The following is a 16233-nucleotide window of genomic DNA, read 5'->3' on the forward strand; positions in this document are numbered from 1 at the left end:
CCCTTCCCTAGAACTAAGGGGCCAAGCCCAACCACTGAAAAAACAACCCCACCCCATAATCCCCCTTCACCAAATGGTTTGGACCAGTGTACAAAGCTGAGCTGAAGAAATGGATGGGGTGAAGGAACTAGACTGGCCTGCACAGAGTCCTGACCTCAACCCAATAGAACACATTTGGGATGAATTAGAGCAGAGACTGCATACCAGGCCTTCTCGTCCAACATCAGTGCCTGATCTCACAAATGCACTTCTGGAAGAATGGTCAAACATTCCCATAGACACACTCCTAAACCTTGTGGACAGCTTTCCCAGAAGAGTTGAAGCTGTTATAGTTGAAAAGGGTGGGCCAGCTCAATATTGAACCCTACGGACTAAGACTGGGATGCCATTAAAGTTCATGTGTGTGTAAAGGCAGGTGTCACAATACTTTTGACAATATAGTGTACTATAGATTTGCCAACTCTTTTAGCACAATTCCAGCCATTTATGTTTTAGATAGGGAATAGTGGGGAATAGTTAAATGTTCTGTTATATTTTTGTTTCTGTTTGAACCTCATTGGAAAGATATCTCCCTCAATTTGTATTCCCATGACACCTTTACAAAAAAGGGGGGTGCAGCTGCCACCAGGACAGGGAGACATAGAGAGCAATACAGATATTGTCAGAAGTTCTAACCTATCTTCACTCTACTGCAAAAATGATTTTGTTTTTGTCTTTGCCCCTGTTGAAGAGATTTCCTGTCCTGACAGCAGTAGAAACCTCGGAAAGGATTGAACACTTCCCTGCTCTATCCAAACCAAAATAAGTTTTGGTTGGAGTTAGACTTTTACCAATTTTACCAACTTTTGCCAGCAATTCCCAGCTTTCAGAAGTAATAGTGGAGAGTTGTGAGTAAATACAGCAGCTGTAGAAGCGTCTGCTATCACACAATGGACTGTGTGCACAGTGCACTGTTTATAAAAACTGTTGGGATGCTTTCACACTGCTCTGTTGAAAAGATGCGGTAAAAATCATTTTGATGTGTTTTTGCCGCATTTTCTGAACTGACTCCAATCATGCACCTGTGAACAAAAAACCCAAAAAAACAAAAATACACCACTGGTTTGTTTTTGATGTGTTTTGAGGCTCCATTCACACTAGCGCGTTTTTTGATGCATTTTGCATTTTGCAGAAATGCATGGGAATTTTTTAACATGGGTTACTATGGAACATGTTCACATCAATGCCTTTTTGTACCTCTGCATTTTTGGAAAGGGTCAGGGACTTTTTTTCATGCAAAATGCAGCGTTTTGCATGTAATAGAATTCAATGGACCAGCATCAAAAATGCAAGTGCAGCGTTTTTACAGCGTTTTTGATGCGTTTTTGATTCAGTTTTTTTTTTAATTTTTTTTTTTAAACTGTAAAAAAAAAAAAAAAAAAACGCGAAACGCTGCAAAAACGCAGCAAAAACGCTGTAAAAACGCTACCAAAACGCTGCTCAAAAATGTGGCAAGCATGACAAAAAAAACGCTCAAAAGCAACATGCATAGGTGTGACTCGAGCCTTAGACTGCTTTCTATAGAAATGAATGGGAGATGCGCTTCTAGTGTGTTTTTGAAAAGCACACCAAAGATGTACAGTAGCATGCGGGATTAAAAACACACTGCACCCGCAGCGCACTAGTGTGAAATGTTCTATAGGATTTAAAGGGATACTTTTTTTTGATGCATTTTTCTTTTACCTTTTTAACCCAAAAATGCATAAAAAATAATCAGTGTGAACAGGCCCTTAAGTAATGTTGATTTTGTATCCACTCTGTTTCATGTATCTGCAAATTAAAGGCATGAGCTTCAAGCTGTAAATATTGCGAGATAAAGCAACCTAACGAGTAAAAAAAAGTGCTTTAAAATAAAATTTGTTCCTATTTAATCCTTCATTAACCCTTCGTTTACAGCTCGTTTGGCTGTACTTCTCCTGTGGATCACAGGAGTGCAGTTTATTTTGCACTCCTGTGACCTGTTTTCAGCAGACAGCTGGCTGCAGCCTGCTGTCAGCTAAAGTCACAGAGCCGGTCCAGACTGGGAAAAGATCACGACCATATGGTCGGGATCCACCCAGGAGCCAGGACTGGCACCTAGCTTTCAGAGAGCCGCTGAGAGCCTATGCTCTCACCCCCTCCACAGCCCAGCACTCCAGTGAGCGCGGGGGGGGGGGGGGGGGGCAGAGCAGACAGCGGTGACTGACAAAATTGTTGTTTGTGTAGCTGCGCTGTCCCTTTAAATGAGTATATCAAACAGTGCCTCAAAATGGCAGTTCTATCACATATTATGCCTTCATTAACATGTACTAATAATTTCCATCACAAACCATGTTTAGCAAATCATAAAGTCCCAATATTGAAAATATGCAGTAAATAATAAAGTCCAAAATAATTAATCCACTGTGCTGAACAAAAAGGTGACTTCCAAATCAATTGTGTTGTGATCCACCACCACTTTCCAATCTATGTGCTTACCAAAAAGCAGTATTAGACAAGCCTGTATAATGCCTTTCCTTAATCATCCGAGCCGGTGAGTAGATTAGGTTTCCACCAGATCACAGACTATGCTCTTATATGTCTCCAGTTAGTGTGGTTCTCAAAAAAACTAAATTGGCCATCATTGCGCAAAACTACATATTTTAATGGTTAAAAAGATCATATAAACAAAAAAAAGCCTTGTTTGTTCTAATAAATCACGTATGCAAGTTTGCACTCACGTGTATGTGTGCCTTAAGCCTCGTACACACGATCAGATTGTTGGCCAACAAAGCATCAGACTTTTGTCCGAAGGGCGTGTGCCAGGAACTTGTCTTGCATACAAACGGTACACAATTGTCGGCCAACAATTGTCCGCCGAAAATGTACTAGCTTGTCATCCAACATTTGTTGGCAGAAAGTTGGACAACTAATTGTCTGATGGAGCGTACTAACGGTCGGATTTTAGGCAAACAGTCTGTCATCACACAATTCAAAATTTGATCGCGTGTACGAGGCTTTAGACCGGCACTGAGTCTCTCCAGCGTTCCAGTATTGCCAGTAATGGCAGTAGCAGTGGCTGACAGTCACAGAGCACTGAGAACCAAGCAATCAGCAGTGTTTGATCGCTCAGTTGTGGAGCCAGCGTGGGAAAGATGCAGCATCCACCTAGGCAAGTACGATTCTTTTGTATACTCAACAGGATCTAAAATTACCCTTATGCCCCGTACACACGAGCGGATTTTCCGTTGGAAAAAACTTGGATGGTTTTTCCTGACGGAATTCTGCTCAAGCTTGTCTTGCATACACACGGTCCCACAAAAGTTCTCTGAACTTTCGACCGTCAAGAACGCGGTGACGTACAACACTACGACGAGACGAGAAAATGAAGTTCAATGCTTCTGAGCATGCGTCGAATTGTTTCCGAGCATGTGTAGGAATTTTGCACTTCGGAATTTGTACAGACGATCACGTTTTCGGATAGGAACTTTTTCAGACCGAAAAATTGAGAACATGCTCTCAATCTTTTGTTGGCGGGAACTCCGCCAGCAAAAGTCAGATGGAGCATACACACGGTCGCATTTTCCGACCAAAAGCTCTCAACGGTCTTTTGCTAGCCGAATTTCCGATCGTGTGTACACGGCATTACTACTCAATTGACCCTACCACTGCGCCAAAAAGGAACTAAACATCTACTGAAGCTGCCACTTTAAATAAATATGGAATAAAAGTCAGCAAATCTACAGTACCACAATCTAAGTATGATTCTTTAAAAAAAAAAATTCCCGAACTTCTCTTTTAACTCACTCTTCCCCCTTTCTTCTTAACTATCATATTCTTTTTTCTCTTTTTTTTATTTATATTTTTCTAACTAATATTATCTAAACTTGTTTTGTTTTTAATTGTTTTGTTCATTCATTTTCTTTATATTTCATCCATATTTACCTAATTCTTCCCCTTCTCCCCTTAACTATTATTTTTCCAATTATCTTTTTTTTTGTTTGTTTATTTCCAGATATCTAATTAATAATGTCTAAACGTTTTGTTTTTGTTCATCTTTTTCATTCATTTTCTTTAGTGTTGCATTAAAAAAAGTGCGAAATTGAAAAATTTGCAATGCTTTACACCGCAAATATTATTTTATTGTAATTTTAAATGGGACAAACTATAAAATATAAGCTATACTTATTACCTACCGTAACAATAATTTAAAAAAAAAACCTGTAATCCAGTTGAAAAAAAGTGTGCATTTTTCAGTGTTACATTTTTTTTGTCTTTGGATTACATAAAAAATATTTTTTTACAAGACAAAATCACTTAAAAAAAAGCCTTGTTTGTTCTAATAAATCACGTATGCATGGTTTTATTATCTGAAGTTATTACTAAATTATTGCCCAAACAAAATAGGCCCATAAACAGATGAATATGTAAATAATTCTCTGGTCAGTTAGGGCTGTACAGGTGTGGGAGCTGAGTTATTAATTTATTAATGTGAAATTTATCTTTTTCCTTTGCAGGTCACTGGGTATAGCAGATGTGACTGTAAAAGCATCATTTATCCCAGATAAAATAATTCTCACAAACAAAAATAGTGAAATTACTGTAAAGATCTGTTTTATGTCAACATTCAGACCAGCTAATTCAAAGATTCAAACAAGTGAGTATAATAATATTAATAATAAAGATAAATACCATCAGCTACAATGCGATCTCATTTAAAATATAAATTCTGATTGTTTTGCGTTTTCATAAAACCTCATCTGCAACTCATCTGCTGCAATGACCCAACACTTCTTAGTACAGGGAGCGCTACTTCCACCAAGTGCACACTAGACACATAGAAATCAGCACTTCTTGTTGCTCTTCAATTTTCATATTGCTATTTGAGCATTAGTGAAAAAAAATCAGTGAAATCTATTTTGTGGATGGTGTAAGTGAAGGCTGGTCCTTTGGGTTTGATGACTGCTGCTGAAACATTCTTTAACCTTAGCAGCCATTGTTCTGAGAAGTCTCATGTGTTTGCATCATATTTAATTATTATGCTGTGGATCACAAAATCAGAACAGTGTTACTATGTCTAGTAAAGACAGAGAAGGTACTGTAGATCTAGGTCTAGGATCAAACCTGAAAAAGACAGTGCCAGGGGGTTAGACATAGGAAGATTAGGCCAACTGGTCAAACAGGTCAGATAGATGTATTGCCCTTTGGTCAACCAGGCGTGTAGCGTGTACCGTAGACATGTAGGAGAGATGTGAAGGGTCAAATAGACCCTTCAGCAAGCCAAAGATCCGTACTAGGGGATGAACAAGCTAAGTATCAGGACAAAGATAAAATACAGGAGACAGAATTGTGTGTCAAAGCCTAATGCCGTGTACACACAACCGGACTTTTCGATCGAACTGGCCCAACGGAAGGAATCCGTCGGACAATTCGATGGTGTGTGGGCTTCATCGGACCTTTTCTGTCGAAAAATCTGTCGGACATTAGAAATAGAACATGTCTCAAATCTTTCCAATAGACTCAAGTCCCATCGAAAAATCCGTTTGTCTGTATACTAGTCTGACGGACAAAAAAGGGCAGCTATTGGTTACTGGCTATGAACTTCCTTATTCTAGTCCGGTCGTACGTCATCACGTTCGAAACGATCAGACTTTGGTGTGATCGTGTGTAGGCAAGTCCGTTTCGTTGGAACTCCTTAGAAAAGTCCTTTGGTGTTCAGTCCGACGAAAAGTCCGGTCGTGTGTACACGGCATAAGTTTGTGCAGGCTGAGGTCACTAAGGCTGAGGTTTACAGCAGATCAGCCAAACACACTAAAGAATTGAAATCAAGAGCCAAATAAAAACATGCTGTTGGTAGCTAGACTAAATTGCAAAATTTAAAAGACGGTACAACCAATCACGAAGCATGTATATGTTTGCCTTCAAGCATGGCACACCTGAACTGTGAGCACATGGACAGAAACAAGCTGAGGTGTAGGTGGAGGGCAAGGGAGTAGATACAGCAGTGAACAAGGTTGCAGGGGCCTGGGTAGGGCCCGGAGAACACACATTGGTGGCTGAACAGATGAACCCACAGTCATCCACTCAGTGGAGGGCTTCACTACAGCTGGGCAACCTGGCTTTGAGCAATGGAGAGCAGAGGTGAACAACAGACAAATTCCTTATAGAGGATAACCTTTTTTAATTTTGACGTATTCACCATTCATTTATGCCACTCCACATCTGGCATAATTTTAATAGAGGGAAATTTAAGAACAAGCTCTTTTCAGAAGTGGTGTAATAGTTTTTTCTGTCCATGTTACATCAGATTTTACCATTCTGTCTACTTTTCAGTAATGTTTTAGATTTCAACAGCTTTCTATGTCCAACTGGGAGAAAAACAAGTTGTTGGGATTTATAAATTGGCCTCAATATGTTGTTTAGAACACTTCAGAGATCAGAATAAATGAGACAATATTTGTTTATTGGTTTAGTCATTTTTAAAAATCCTTCCCTTTTGCCACAATATACCTTGATGCCTGGTTTTGCTTGTCTTTGTGCAGTGGCTATCACTTACAACACTACATTAGATGCCGACCTCTTGTCTTCACGAGTGACATCTAGGGGGCAATTTAAGGAGACTGGTGACAGAACTGTAATGAGAAATGTTGATATTAGCACAGAAGAAAGATGTTTTGAACACATTTTTAATGTTCAGGTAGGTTCAAAATTATTAATTTTCTTTTCAATATTTTTATTAAATTATTGAATGTATAACAAGCAATGATACACAGATACATGGTACAATAAAAAGCCAAAGATGCTAGATGGATGGGCGCACAGAGCTACACCAGGTACATTATCACAGTATTCAACAATAGCAGATCATTAGCTATAGTAGAGGTAAGGTTACCTTCTCTGGAGAGGGTTGTGCTTGGTGTAATTACAGGACTCGGGCAACTATTTTACTCAGTCAGGTTGTCTAAGTACAATGTGCCGAAGACACCATTCTTCCTATCCAGTTTGCAGCCTATTGCCAGTCAATCTCTCCACCGCAAGGGATCATACTGTGGAGATGGCTGACCAGGGCAACCCCATCTAATAAAATTACATGGTCTGAAGATGGAAGCATACTTGCTCAAAATGTTGCTTTCATAGGGTATATTGAGTACCGTGGTCCGGGCCACATACCCACTATTTGCTATTGTGTGTTTTGAATCAAGCTGTCTTAAGCAATAACCTAACTTAATGTAAAGTAAGAGCATGATTGGACTGCAGCGGCCCACCGCCTGCAGCTGGAAGTCAGGTGTGAGATATGCTCCTTCTCCACTGGAAGAAAGAGAAGTATGGGAAACGGGGGGAAAAGAAAATCGAGTATAAGCATCAGAAGATGAGAAGGAGACAGGTAGAAGTAGAGAGAAGAGGAGAGAAGAGAAGAAGAGTAAAGCAAAGAATGCCACCTAGAGGGAGATAAAGGAATCAGAGTTTTCTACGTCTCTGGAATCAAATCAATGGTATACCCATGTATTTCGCCCAGGGTTCCCAAATGGACTCGAATTTGTGGGTTTTGTCCAACAACTTGCTGACCATTTTCTCCTGGGCCATAATCCAGGAGATTTTACGTTTCATTTCAGCTAACGGTACCGTGTGGCACTTCCAGTTAATGGCAATGGTGATTCTGGCTCCCAAGAGCATATAAAAGATCAGGGATTGTGTGTGTCTGGGAATATTTTCTACCTGGACGTTGAGAAGAGCTATTTCTGGGACCTGTGGAACAGCTACTCCTGTGATATTTCGCAATAAGTGGAAAAAGCTGTTCCAGAATTTTCGGATTCGAGGACATGTCCACCATATATGGATTAGAGATCCCAGATGGCCACATCCCCTGAAGCACAGAGGGGATGAGTCTGGGAAAATTTTGGCTAGGGTGACCGGAACTCGATACCAACGTGTGATGATTTTAATGCTAGCCTCCATTAAAGAGGTGTTCATGATTCCTTTGAAAGATCTGTGAAAGCATCTGCACCATTTATTCAAGTCCCACTCATCTGCCAAGCCCCCTTTCCAAAGTCGGGCATAAAGCGGTTTGGAAGAGGAGCCGGCTAGGGAATTATAGATAATGGAGATACCCCCTTCTGATCCTTTACGTTGGAGCACCACAACTCATGCTGTTAGTTTAGTGAGACCTGAATCCTCCGACCATTTTGATCTCAGGAAGTGAGTAATTTGGTAAAGTCTGTATCTTTTGGAGTCGGGCATATCCAGTTTACTGGCACAGTACCCAACAGAGAGAGGTCCCGTGGAGTTAAGGAAGTGTCCAATCCTGTATAGGCCCTTGTTTAGCCACCATTTGAATGCTAATATGTTTTGACCAGGTGGAAATTCTGGATTGTGGAATAAGTGGAAAAGTGGGCGAATGGGGGAAGTTATAGCAGGATTTTTTGTAGTCTATCCCAGAGGGACATCGAATGAGAGAGGATCGGGGCCAGTATCGCAAGTAGTCTATCGCGTGACGTGGTGACGCTTGTCTCTCCATCAGTAGCCAGTTGGGTTTAGGGCCCCTAGAGTAGGCAATGGAGATCTGTGCCAATTGAGCTGATTGGTAATACCACCAAATATTGGGTAGAGCTAGACCTCCCTGTGTTTTGAGTCTGTAAAGTGTTTCTTTGGAGCATCGTCTGCCTCTGGAGCCCCTTATAAATTTCAGGATAGAGGATTGGAAACGGAGTAGTTGTGCTTTCTTAATTGGGATTGGTAGGGATCTAAAGAGGTACAGGAGGTGGGGAAGGAGGGTCATTTTAATGGAATTACCCCGCCTAGCCAGGACAGATCATGTTTAGACCAAGCGGACATATCAGTTTCAAGTTTTTTGAACAGAGGGGGGTAGTTGTTGGAGAAAACAGGTCAAATCTAGGGGTGAGGTTGATTCCTAAATAGGGAATATATTTCGTGCTCCATGTGAAAGGGAAGGACGTTTGCAGGCGCTTAAGGAGGTCAGGCGAGACTGAAACATTCAGTGCTGTGGATTTGGAAACATTGACACGGAGACCTGAGACTTCCCCAAACTGCTCAAGTAGCTTCATAATGTTAGGGGTTGAGAGGAGGGGCGATGTTACAAAGAGGAGAAGGTCATCCGCGAAAAGAGCACATTTGTGTTCATGTGGGCCGCATGCGACTCCTTTAATGTCAGGGTGGCTGCGAATGGCGATTGCTAGGGATTCAATGGGGATTGCGAAAATTAAGGGCGACAACGGGCATCCTTGTCTGGTTCCTTTCTCTATTTTAAACATGTCTGAATACCTCCCCTGCATTCTTACTTGGGCACTAGGATTGGAATAAAGGGAATGTAGAGTGTTTAGGAATTTGGGGCACAGTCCCCATCTTTCTAGGACTTTGAAAATATACGGCCAAGTGACCGTATCAAATGCTTTGGGAAGGTCAATGGAAAGTAGGAATCCTTCCTGACGGGGGCCCCCGTCCCATTGAGAGCCTAGGAGGGTCACTATGTCTATAGCCCTTCTCACCTGGTCAAGACCCTGTCTCCCTGGGATAAATCCTGCCTGATCTTTGTGGATTTATTGGGCTATGAAGGAGGATAAACGGTTCGCCGGAATTTTTGTTAGAAGTTTAAAGGGGTTGTAAAGGTAAAAATTTTTTCACCTTAATGCATTCTATGCATTAAGGTGAAAAAACTTCTGACAATACCGCCGCCCCCAGCCCCCCCGTTTTACTTACCTGACGCCTCGAAAGTCAGCTTCGCGTTCCCGACAGCTATTCCTCCGCTCACCCTGGCCGCTGATTGGCTACAGTGGATGGATTGGAAGCAGCGCAGCCATTGGCTCGCGCTGCTGTCAATTACATCCAATGACGCGGCGCGCTGGGGGGCGGGGCCGAGTGATACAGTGAGCGGCTATAGCCGCCGGCTGTATCACGGGAGCGCGCCCGCAAGCACTAACCACCATGCGAGGGAGCTCGCATTAAGGTGGTTAATGCTTGCGGGGAGAAGCTGAAACAGCCGCCGAGGGACCCCAGAAGACCAGGTTCGGGGCCACTCTGTGCAGAACGAGCTGCACAGTGAAGGTAAGTATAACATGTTTGTTATTTAAAAAAAAAAAAAAATTTACCTTTACAACCCCTTTAAGAACATTGTTAATCGGGGAGATCGGCCGATAATTTTCAATCGCTGAGGGGTCTTTTCCTGGTTTGAGAATGACAGAGATGTATGCTAAGTTTGAGGAATTATCCAAGGGAGATCCTAATTGTAGGGAGTTAAAAAATCTGACCAGGTAAGGTGTAAGGATATCAGCAAATTTTTTATAGTAGGTCACAGAGAAACCATCAGGGCCAGGGGCAGAGCCCTGTTTGAGGCTCTTGATGGTCTCCTTGATCTCCGAGGAGGTAATGGGACGGTCAAGAAGTTCAGTATGGTCTGTGGAAAGTTTAGGTAATTGAATTGAGTCAAGGAACTCGGTGGCTAGCTGCAGCAGATAGTGGGTCAAAAATAGATAAGTGTAACAAGTGAAAATGCTGCGCTAAACCCAAAAATGTGAAAAACAAAAGCAGCTGACACACAAACAAACCAAGTCCAATAAGCAATAAAAACAAAAAGTGCAGCGCTAGAAATATCTAACATGTAATAAACATGTAAATATAAACGCACATTCAAATGTGAAAAATAAAATCAAATGTCCTTATGTGAAATATGGAACAGCAAATCGAAAAAGTCCATGTAGGAAGAAGTGGTGAAGGGATATCTCCTCAAATTGAAAGGCAACAGTGAACACCAGAAGACGTGTGGATATTCAATGAGAATAAATAGGTACCCTTACCGGATCCGTAGGACGCATATACCCTATAGCAGTTTATCAGAAAGGCATAGGGAGGATCTCCCGTGATGTCCAACCAGACGGTATCTTGAGGGCCACGAACACCGATGGATGGTGGTGGTCACAGGCGGGAGCTGAACAGCTGCCACTCACATTCCTCGTTTCCAGGGGGAGATGATCCGGAGATGGTAATTCAGCACAAAAGCGGGAACTCCACATGGTGTAGGTCACAAAAGGGGAACTCCACATGGTGTAGGTCAAACAAATGGGATTTATTGTAGTAAAACACCATACACGAATAAAAAGTGATCACATAAAGGTTAAAAATGGCAATGTGGGAAGCTGAAGATGTTAGCCCTACACGTTTCGACTAAACAGTCTTCAACAGGGGCATGAATCAGCCTCCCCACATTGCTCTTACTTATAGACTGTACAAAAATTAAAATTAAGCGGATCCGCCCCCATCATGGCGGAACCGGAAGTGAACCTGAATGTATATGGTATGAACGTATAAAAAACAGGGGCCGGTAACCTTATCCCCTCCAACACAGGAGGCTTGCGCTCCAAGCCTCGTGTGCGTTCAAGGGATAGTCCGGCTAAGACGTGACGCCACCTCCACCTGACATCTGGTGATTGGTCTTTCACTCTGGAACGAACAACCAAACCCCGCCCACCTGCATCCCGCGCCGACACTGTAAACACGTCGCCGGACACCAGGGGCATGGCTGGGACAAACTAACTGAATAATGTATAATATACTGAGCATAACAGTCTGGGCATGGTGAAAATAAGATATGATAACAGCCAGAAAAGATGGTGGATATAAATAAATACCTAAACTACCCGACATGTTGTCTACCTTATTACGTGTCCGTGTAAGAGGCAATATGTCGGACGCACAACTAGAGCTTTCTCTACTAGGGTGAATGAACATATTGCGAAAATCAAGAAGGGCTGCATAAAGCATAGCGTCCCTTGTCTTTATCTTGAGTGTAATGACAGGGACCCTACTGGCACCTCCTTCCAGATTATTGATAAGTTTGTTCCACATTGGAGGGGTGAATCTCGGCTTAGGGGTGTGTCGCAGCTCGAGACTTATTGGATCTACGAGTTGAGGTGCTACTCGCCCTATGGTATGAATGTAGATTCTTGGGCTGCGACACACCTCTATTAGTATTTCCATATCATCTTTCATTTTCCTTTTGTATTTTCCTATAGGGGGCGGAATAGTGTTCTTTAACCTCACTTGACATTCTCCAAAACTCTTTTGGGGTCTGTGTCGGTAGTTATTTCTAGTTTATTATTTTTTTGCAGTTGCCATGAGGGTAGCAGGACCCCGGGCACCTTTTTTTAGGTCATTGTGCCATCACCGTACGAGGGTGGTTCACACTGACTGGTTGTCTGGGGTGTGAATGCTGTTGCACCTGGTATGGGAGCCGTGGCATTGTTTTCCCCTAGACCCCGGTTGCGTTGTGTCCCCCCTCTTTAGGACAGCATTGTGGCATGGCCTTGTGCTTGTCATAAGTGCTTGGGCACGTATTACTTGTCTGTTCCTATTAAGGGTTTTGGCACAGAGACTCCCTGTATTCTAGCCAATGAAGTTTAGGTATTTATTTATATCCACCATCTTTTCTGGCTGTTGTCATATCTTATTTTCACCATGCCCAGACTGTTATGCTCAGTATATTATACATTATTCAGTTAGTTTGTCCCAGCCATGCCCCTGGTGTCCAGCACCGTGTTTACAGTGTTGGCGCGGGATGCAGAGTGAGAGACCAATCACCAGATGTCAGGTGGAGGTGGCGTCACGTCTTAGCCAGACTGTCCCTTGAACGCACACGAGGCTTGGAGCGCAAGCCTCCTGTGTGGGAGGGGATAAGGTTACCGGCCCCTGATTTGTGACGACGCGCCATCCCACCCCGCCATACCATATACATTCAGGTTCACTTCCGGTTCCGCCATGAAGGGGGGCAGATCCGCTCAATTTTAATTTTTGTACAGTCTATAAGTAAGAGCAATGTGGGGAGGCTGATTCATGCCCCTCTTGAAGACTGTTTAGTCAAAACGTGTAGGGGTAGCATCTTCAGCTTCCCACATTGCCATTTTTAACCTTTATGTGATCACTTTTTATTCGTGTATGGTGTTTTACTACAATAAATCCCATTTGTTTGACCTACACCATATGGAGTTCGCCTTTTTCTTTTTCTACGCTTTTGTGCTGAATTACCATCTCCGGATCATCTCCCCCTGAAAACGAGGAATGTGAGTGGCAGCTGTTCAGCTCCCGTCTGTGACCACCACCATCCATCGGTGTTCATAGCCCTCAAGATACCGTCTGGTTGGACATCACGAGAGATCCTCCCTATGCCTTTCTGACGCACTGCTATAGGGTATGTGCGTCCTACGGATCCGGTAAGGGTACCTATTTATTCTCATTGAATATCCACACGTCTTCTGGTGTTCATTGTTGCCTTTCAGTTTGAGGAGATATCCCTTCACCACTTCTGCACTTTTTGTTTTTATTGCTTATTGGACTTGGTTTGTGTGTCAGCTGCTTTTGTTTTTGTTTTTCACATTTTTGGGTTTAGCGCAGCATTTTCACTTGTTACACTTATGCTTACAGGCTACCTGGTATTCTTTAGTGAGATTGTCTATTTCTGCCCGGTGTTCTTTTTTTAAACGTTATGATAACTGAATGATTTTGCCTCTTATTACAGCTTTGTAGGCTGCCCATAGTGTAGGCGGGGAGATTGCCTCTGTGTCATTCGTGTGAAAGTAGACTTTGAGTTCCCTCTTAAGTAAAGTACACTGGACCGGGTTACTTAGGAGTGATTCATTGAGTCGCCACTTAAATTCTTTTTTGGTATAATCTGTGAGGCGGATAGAGAGCGTGACCATAGAATGATCAGATACAGGGGAATCTCTGATAGACGACTTTATCGCAAGGGGTATATATTTCGTTTGTAGGAAAACATGATCTGTCCTGGCACAAGTCTGGTGGGGAGCGGAGTAATGTGTGTGGTCTTTAGAGAGGGGGTTCAGTTCCCTCCAAATGTCCACCAGTCCAGCGTCATATAGGAGCTTGGCAATTTTTATACTTCTTTTGGGGGGTCGTCTGGAGCGTGGATGGCCTGAACCCGACTTGTCTAGAGTTAGATCAAACGCTATATTCGAGTCTCCCCCTAAAATAATGATACCTTCCAGTCGGGGTGCAAGGGAGTGCATCATTGAGGTAAAAAATTTGTTTTGGCCCTTGTTTGGGGCGTAGTAAGAGACAAACGAATATAGCGTTCCATCTATGGTGCCCTTGACCAGGATATATCTACCTATGGGGTCTTTGGTGATATATGACATAGCGAAATTTTAGTGTTTGGAAAAACAGACAGCTACACCTTTTGTTTTATTCTCTGCATTGGAGAGATAGAATTGGGGAAGTGTTGATGGATAAATGATGGATTGTAGGACTTGGGTAAATGTGTCTCCTGAAGCAGAAGAACTTCAAACTTTTGAGATTGATAGAGTTTAAACAATTTTCTACGTTTAACAGGGGAGTTAAGGCCCTGCACATTATGTGATACTATATGGAGTTGCGGTGGTGGCACATTAGTTACGGACATAGATCAGAAGGGGGTGTCTGCCTGAGATGAGTGGGACTTACCTTGTGCAGAGCTGTGAGAGATCCCTGATTCGGATGGACGTAGGTGACCTTCGAAGGAGAGGAGAAGAAGAAGTGGAGACTGTAGAGGGTATAGGTAGACAATCTAGGAGGAAGTATGAGAGAAGTACCATGTTAATATGTAAAACCAAGAGGAACACAATTTTCCCCATCCCTGATGGTCAAAATTATTAATTTTATGCTCAATGGGCATACTTCTACTGTTTCTTGCCACATGATGCTACTTGAAGTATAACTAAAGGCAAAACTTTTTTTTGTTTTGAATAGAGTAGAGAGGGGATTGGAACGTCTGTCAGTTTTTATTGCTGTCTGTACCCCCGTTAAGAGGACTCACCCTCTATTTGTCCTGTTTAACGTTATCATTGAAAGTGCAAGTAAAAGAAAATCCCAAATATTTGGTTGTCTCCAGAAAAGTAATCGAGGGGAAATCTTCCAATGGGGACACTAGTTCTGGTGACCTGGGGGTCCTTAAAGAGGAGTTCCCATTGAAAAAAAAAAATAAATAAAAGTCAGCAGCTACAAATACTGCAGCTACTTTTAATTGGACACTTACCTGTCCCAGGGTCCAGCGATGCGGGGGATCGAAGCCCCGCTCGTCTCCCCCTCCGTTCGGCGGCGCCGGCAATGCAACTGTGGGCGCCGGGCTGTGGCTTTACAGCCGGGCACCCACTGCGCATGCGTGAGCAGCACCGCGCGCCGTGATTGGCCGCTCAGTCATCTGGGACCTGTAATGGGTCCCAGATGATTGACAAGAGGGAGGGAGCAGAGCTGAGCCCTTCCTGTGCCGAGGGGAAGTGATGTCACCAGCCCGGGCACTGAAAGAGGCAGACTACGAGGGACCTCCTAGCAACAGGCATTTAGAGGTGAGTTAAAAAAAAAAAATTCCAAATTTTTTTTTTTAATTTTTTTTTTTTAGGCACACTCATGCATTTTTTTTTTTCGGGTGGAACACCACTTTAAGGAATTCTCTAAATTTGCAGGGATTTCCTCTCACTTCCTATTTGGCTATGGGACAGGAAATGAAGGGAATCCCTGTAATGGGACACAGATGGTGAATTTTTTCTTACAGTGGTTATAACTTTTCCTTACTCTATCCAAAATTAAAAAAAGACTTTTGCCCATAGTTGTACTTTAAGTATGAGTCTTTAGAACACTTCATGTACTATTTTACTTGCACTATCTACCCTTGTTATACCTAGTACATATAAAAGGTTCCAAAGAAGATTATGATGCTATATGAATTAATATTAATAGTGTAGAATCATGGATTTTAAAAACTTGTATGATCATGAAAAAGCTCACATAATTCCTTTAGATACCTCACTGAGCACTGGCTGTTAGCCAGTAGTTTAGAAGTAAGGGTAATCTGTAAGTCCAAAATGATAGTATTTCAACCTTCTAGTCCTAACTAGAAATATGTAGAGCATAATTACTGTGTCCTTGGCCCCAAAGTAACATAGCAGATGCAGAAAGATGACATAATCAATCATTACAACATTTCATCCCCGCTGGGTACCTCCAGATACTTAATTACCATGTATAGAAACACTTCTGGATACCTCCATTAAAGGGGATGATGAGAGGTCTCTGCATGAACAGGAATAGTATGCAGAGCCTCCAGTGCACCATGGCCAGCATGCTGCAGATTGGCTAATCAGCTTTATGGGCCCAACAGGTGGGGGAGGTGGTGCATCTCCTACATCCACAGTAGTACCACCACTTTGTAAAGTATATGATGGATAATGCATCTACTGC

General features: G+C 42.6%; 1 protein-coding gene across 1 annotated transcript in view; it reads left to right on the plus strand.

Moving 5' to 3' along the window:
* Positions 1-16233, plus strand: part of ITGA2 (integrin subunit alpha 2) — a 236103-nt gene that overhangs the window by 140131 nt on the left and 79739 nt on the right. Inside the window, exons 16-17 of the mRNA XM_073622309.1 lie at positions 4515-4654; positions 6540-6694. Of these exons, the coding sequence (XP_073478410.1) occupies positions 4515-4654; positions 6540-6694 (295 nt within the window). The remainder of the gene's footprint in view (positions 1-4514; positions 4655-6539; positions 6695-16233) is intronic.

Source organism: Aquarana catesbeiana, linkage group LG01 (assembly GCF_042186555.1).
Source record: "Aquarana catesbeiana isolate 2022-GZ linkage group LG01, ASM4218655v1, whole genome shotgun sequence".
NCBI classification, from domain to species: domain Eukaryota; kingdom Metazoa; phylum Chordata; class Amphibia; order Anura; family Ranidae; genus Aquarana; species Aquarana catesbeiana.